Here is a 6,000-nt window from a genome sequence, read left to right as displayed (position 1 = left end):
CACTGTGCCACCTAGATACATGATTACAAAAACCAAAAGTTAGGGAAAATAAGGTATTTTTCCCATCCTGGTTCATAGATTCCAGACCTCTTGGGGAAGGGGGGCCCAAGGTTGAAAAGCCCTGATCTATACCAAGGGGCAATAATACCTTAAGGGCATGAGGAGGAGAGGGGCAGAAAAGAGAGATGGGTGGTCTTCCCAGACAAAGTACCCCCACCCATTTCCCCATTTTCGATGCCCTGGCTTTGGTCAGAGGACACCAGAGTTGGGATTGTGACTAGAAGGAAAGGGGAGCTCCTCAGATCTCTGCTCGGTGCTTTCTGAAGCTCCTCTCGGGCTGGAGAGGAGGAACAGGGAGGTGGGGAGCGGAGAGCGGCCCTTGCTCAGTCCTTCAATCGCAGTCTGAGCCATCCGGTTCACAGAGCTTGGCCACAAGAGGTACCACACAGAGGCAGACACTAGTCCCAGAGGCCACGGAGGCAGGTTTATTGGTGACAATTATTTAGCCGAATGGAAGGGGTAGATGTCGGCATGCTGTGGGGAGACAGAGCCGCAGGGGATCTGAGTCAGGCTATGTCCCTGGGGAGGCAGCAGCAGGTCTTCACAGGCTTCAGTGCAGGAGAGCTCCTGCCTGCTCCTAGGGTTCAGCTTCTAGCAATCAGCCCAGAATCACACGTCCCGAGGGCTGAGGCCGAGGCCCAGTTCAAACGTGCCTTCTCAAGACTATCTCCTCCAGCCACACACCACCACAGGCCTTCTCTAGGCCCCAGTCTCCCCAGTCTTGTTCTGCTCACTAACTTGTTCATCTGAAGAAGTAAATTAAACAGGACACACTTGAGTTCAGCTCTTATCCTAAGGCACTCCCCTGTGGGCACGCACACACGTACATTCACATGCGGACGACACACACAAGCCCACTACTGGCTGACCTTCCCCAGGAGAGGGAATGAGACTCAGCGAACAGCTCCTGGCATTCTGTCTCTCCCAGGCGCCTTCCCTGGTCTCTTCGCCTCTTTGTGGGCAGTCCCCTGCTGTGCTCCCCCGCCCCCATCTCTACCCACCCGCACATCTGCCCTTGTTCTCCACTGCATCACATCCCGACTTGCAGATGTTGTGAGTTCCTTCCTGGTTTCCAAGATTTCTGTCTTCCTGTTCTCATGCTCCCCTGGGTCCTTCTCCAATGTCTCATCGTGGTGGGGTAGAAATCCAGGGCAAGCTAAGGCTATGCCGGTAGAGGCCAGGCCCTTGCCAGTTCTACTCGGCTGGAAAGAAGGCTTTGCATACAGACCCAGAGTTAGACAGGGTGAGTATCTGCCCAAGGCCGGCCCAGATAGGCTCGAGCCCAGATAGGTTCATCACCAAACTATTAGCCACTCAATGAGAACATTGTGGCCAGTCATTCCTGAAGACTCTCTACTAAGGGGGGCAGGGGAATCTGGGTCACTGTCTAAGTGCACCCAGAATGCCCTGGGATGAAGGCCCAAAGTCACTGCTTCTCTGCCAGAGATCTGACCTGGCTGAAATGCCTCCTGCAGGGCAGGGCCGAGGCCAGGGTTGAGGCTTTCTTCAGAATGCTCACTGGGGTACCCTCACCACTAAAGGCATAATAAATAATAACACTTGAAAATTTGCAAAGTGTTTCACATACAAAATCTCACTTTATCAGCACAACCCTGAGATGGCCGGTAGTACTGGTAACACTATTTTACAGATAAGGAAACCGAGGCTGGGGAGGCTAAGTAATTCACTCAGCATAGCTCCAAGCATTTCCTCTGGCTGTCCCCCACAGCTGGAATGCCCTCCTCCCTCATCTCTGCCTACACACTTCCCTGGCTTCCTTTAAGCCCCAACTCAAAGACCACCTTCTACTGGAAGCCTTCCCTCACCCCTCATCATTCCAGGGCCTTCCCTCTCTCCATCACTTCCTCCTTATCCTGCCTGTAGCTTGTTTGTGCATAATCATTTGCGCTTTATTCTCCACTGTTGGTCAGTTCTGGAGAGCAGGGCCTCTTGCCTTTTTTTGTACCCCCAGAACTTAGCACAATGCCTGCCACATAGTGGGTGCCCCCTAAAAGTGTTTTGGCTGACAGCTCATGTCAACACAGCAGTTAAAACCAGGGGCTCTCTCCCTTTGGACCACACTATATTGTTTCTCAATAAATCATAAAGATTTTCTGATGATGCTAATGCTGGAAAGAGGGAGGCAGGCAAAGGAAAGAAGAAGAAATTGTTTCATGAGTACCTGGAACTATTTTACTGCCGTTTAAAGGCTCTCACAACAATCCTTGACACTGAGCTGGAAAGCAAGGCTCCCCTGATTACAGTGGGCACAAGGAGGAGGCCACTGCACATGACAAGGCTTGAGGAGGAAGTGGGGTTTTGTGGAGAGGCCCAGACTGGGAGGCAGTTAGGAACTGGGTTCAAATCCTGCCTGGGACACTAGAAACACTAAACTGCTCAATTCCTCTTCTGCAAAATGGAGACCATGCTTGGGTAACCCCACTGGGTTGTTGCTAAGGCTCCTAAAAGAGAAATTCAAGGCTGGTGGGAGAAAGAGTCCTCAAAGCCTGAAAGACCTGGCTCCTGCTCCCCTTTTGACACAAACTGACTAGCTGCCCTGGCGGGTCCCTCGATGGCTCAGTGGGCCCTTGTGACTTGCTAACACTGGAGACCTCACAAGAAGTGCTGAGCTGCCTGGGTGCAGGGAGGCCCCTCTTCAGGCCCTGTAAAGGACAGTGCTTTGTACATCTTAAGGTGCGATGTGATTCTTCCCACTATTAGAGTTGGGAGTCCAGCCTCGTGCCTCACAGCTTAACAGATTAAAAAGTAACCGGGAGGGAGAAAGTCAATGTGCAGCTGTGGACAAACCCACCTGCTTCTTTTTTTTTCCCTCCCAGAGAAACCTGATGATGGGGCCAGCAGGTCAGGGCCAGAGTGGGCCTTGACTTCTCAGGGCCTGTTTCCTGTGGCCTCTCCTGGCCTCCCTAGGACACTGACCACACTCCCTCTTCCAGAATTACAGTCCCTCCCAGCTCCCTGGTGACCAGGAAGACTGATGTTACCTTCCCTCTGCCTCACGATCAAGGCCAGGCCTGGCAAGGTGCCCCGCTTAAGAGGAAAAGCCCCTGGTCACAGCGCAATAACCCTACAGGGGGGGCTCTGGCTTGGGCACAACGCAAGTCACTGGCAAACAGGATCAGAAATCACAGGGACTCCACTCCCTGTCCTGGTTACATCCTTCCTGAGGCTGCTGCAGCTTCCTGTTCCAGAAGCCTTGACCTTGGGCCTCAGAAAAGGGAAGGGAGGCCCTGGGAGACATTCACTGTTGATCTAAACTGCCCTGAGGAGGGGTAGGGGAACTAGGGCCTGACTTCCAGGGCTGTGGGGGGAAGGGAGAAGTTGTTTCCAGGCATATTCACTCTGCTGGATGGAAAGCAAAGGCAGCTCGATGGGGACCCCCGAGAGGAGCACCACTGACTGTCCAGCCTAAAGGATCAGTGCAGAGTTGGACCTGGCCCCTTCAGAGGGGCAGGGGACAGCTACCAGCTGAGTGGAAGCCACCTTCACCACCCTCTGACAGGCTCCCTGCACTCCTTTGTGAAGGCCTGACTCCTAGCTGCCCACTTGCCTGACCCCTTAGCACCTCCCCTTTGACCCAGCTCCCAAAGGCCCCCAGCAGCCTTTGCCCCTGGCCTGACTCCCAGTTCAAACACTAATGGTTCTCTGCTGGGTTTCTATCATTTTTTAAACCAATCAATAAGCATTTAACCATCGCCTTTCCATTAGGTGCCAGACAGGCGCTGGGCCCACGAAGAACTCTACCCCATGCACTCTTCCCGGTATCAAAGCTGCAGAACCTAACCTGTGAGACTCAAGAACTATGTGCCCCTGGTCCTCAGTCAGTCAATACACACTTATCAAGCACCCTACTAAGTGTCAGGCACTATGCTAAGTCCTGGTCAAGTTACCTAGCTTCTAAGCCTCAATTTGCACATCTATAAAATGGGGATGGTGATACTTATAGGATCTACCTCACAAGGCCACAGTAAGGTAAGTGCTTTGTAATCTTTAAGGCGGTGTAGAAGTACCAGTTGTCAGACAGCAACACATTTCTAAGTTAAATTTTAATACAATGAACTCAAGGTCTCTATCACTATATAGTTGAAACCAACAAAGAAATATTAAGTACCTACTAAGCACACAGGCACTGTGCTAGGGACCATGGACACACACACACACACACACACACACACACACACACACACTGAGAACACAGACTCTGCTCTCAAAACACACAACTTAATCGAATTTGGGGAAGGATGACTGCATAAATACCCACAATACCAAGGGGGAATAATATAAGCACAAAGGACAGGTCCGAGCAAAGATTAATTAGAAATATGAGGCATAAAAGATAAATTTCACAGGGCAGGGGAAAGGGAGTGGGGTGGGGAAGATGATGTCAGGGAAGGCTTCATGGAGGAAGCTGCATCTCAGTTGGGCCTTGAAGGAAGGATATCAATGGTTGGATACAGGTATGGGGGGGGGTGGCAGCAGTTCATTTCAGGTATGGGAGCTGGTATGAGCAAAAGAACAGAGATGGGAGAGAGGAAGATGGGAATAGGGAAAGGCCTGGCAGGTAGAAACATGTATGAGATAAAGCTCAAAAAAAAAGATGCAACTGTTGGTGGAGCTGTGCGCTGATACAACCATTCTGGAGAACAATTTGGAACTATGCCCAAAGGATGGAAAACGGTGCATATCCTGTGATCCAGCAATACTACCACTCCTAGGGCTGTATCCCAAAGAGATTTAAAAAAAAAAAAGGGAAAAGGACCACACCTACAAAAATATTCATAGCAGCCCTTTTTGTGGTGGCAAAGAATTGGAAATTGAGGGGATGCCCATCAAGTGGGATAAGGCTGAACAAGTTGTGGTAATGGAATGGAATGCTATTGTGCTATAAGAAATGATAAGCAGGCAGACTTCAGAAAAACCTGGAAAGATTTGTATGGACGGATGCTGAGTGAAGCGAGCAGAACCAAGAGAACACTGCACACAGTAACACAACACTGTGTGATGATCAACTATGATAGACTTAGCTCTTCTCAGCAATACAAGGATCTAAGACAACTCCAAAAGACCCATGATGGAAAATGCTGTCCACATCCAGAGAAAGAACTTTGGAGTCTGGATGCAGATGGATGCAGACTACTTTCACTTTTGTTTTTTGTTTTCTCTCCCATCGTTTTTTTTGTTCTGATCCTTTTTTCACAACATGACTCTGTGTGTGTGTGTGTGTGTGTGTGTGTGTGTATAAGAGTCAGACACAAATGCAAAATGATGAAATAGCAACACCCTGTTCCAAGTCTTCAGTTTCTTCATCTGAAAAATGAGGTGGGATTAGAGGATCTTTGACATCTCCAGCTCTACCAGTCTATGATTCTTTGATTTATTCTCCCTGTTTTAATGACAAAGTGGATTCTGAATAAATGATTTTCATTTAAATGACTATCCCCCCCCAAAAAAAAAATAATGAGCAGGATGGTTTCAGGAAAAGCTGGGAAGACATATATGAACTGATGCAAAGTGAAGTGAGCAGAACTAGAAGAAAACTGTATACAATGACAGCAATATTGTATAATGATAAATTGTGAAAGACAGCTATTCTCAGCAATATAATGACTTGTGACAATTCAGGACTCACAGTAAAAAATGCTATCCACCTCCAAGGAAGACCAATGGAGTCTGAATACAGATCAAAGCATACTTTTTTACTTTATTTTTGGTGTGTTCCTTCTTTTTTGGTCTATGTCTCCTTTTATAACATGACTAATATGGAAATATCTTTTCCATGACTGCACATATATACACATACCTATATCAAATTGCTTGCTATCTCAGGGAAGGGTGAGGGGAGGGAGGGAAAAGAATTAGGAACTCAAATTTTTAAAAAATGAATGCTAAAAATTGCCTTCACATTTAATTGAGAAAAAAAAA

General features: G+C 48.6%; 1 protein-coding gene across 1 annotated transcript in view; it reads right to left on the bottom strand.

The window, feature by feature from the left end:
* Positions 1–462: 462 nt before the first annotated feature.
* SLC43A2 (solute carrier family 43 member 2) overlaps positions 463–6,000 on the bottom strand; it is a 63,966-nt gene continuing 58,428 nt past the window's right edge. The window contains exon 14 of the mRNA XM_021007023.2: positions 463–806. Within this exon, the coding sequence (XP_020862682.1) occupies positions 645–806 (162 nt within the window). The 3' untranslated portion in view covers positions 463–644. The remainder of the gene's footprint in view (positions 807–6,000) is intronic.

This window comes from Phascolarctos cinereus, unplaced genomic scaffold (genome assembly GCF_003287225.1).
Source record: "Phascolarctos cinereus isolate Bilbo 61053 unplaced genomic scaffold, phaCin_HiC Scaffold_5;HRSCAF=322, whole genome shotgun sequence".
NCBI lineage: Eukaryota > Metazoa > Chordata > Mammalia > Diprotodontia > Phascolarctidae > Phascolarctos > Phascolarctos cinereus.
This window is presented reverse-complemented; position numbering and strand designations above follow the sequence as displayed.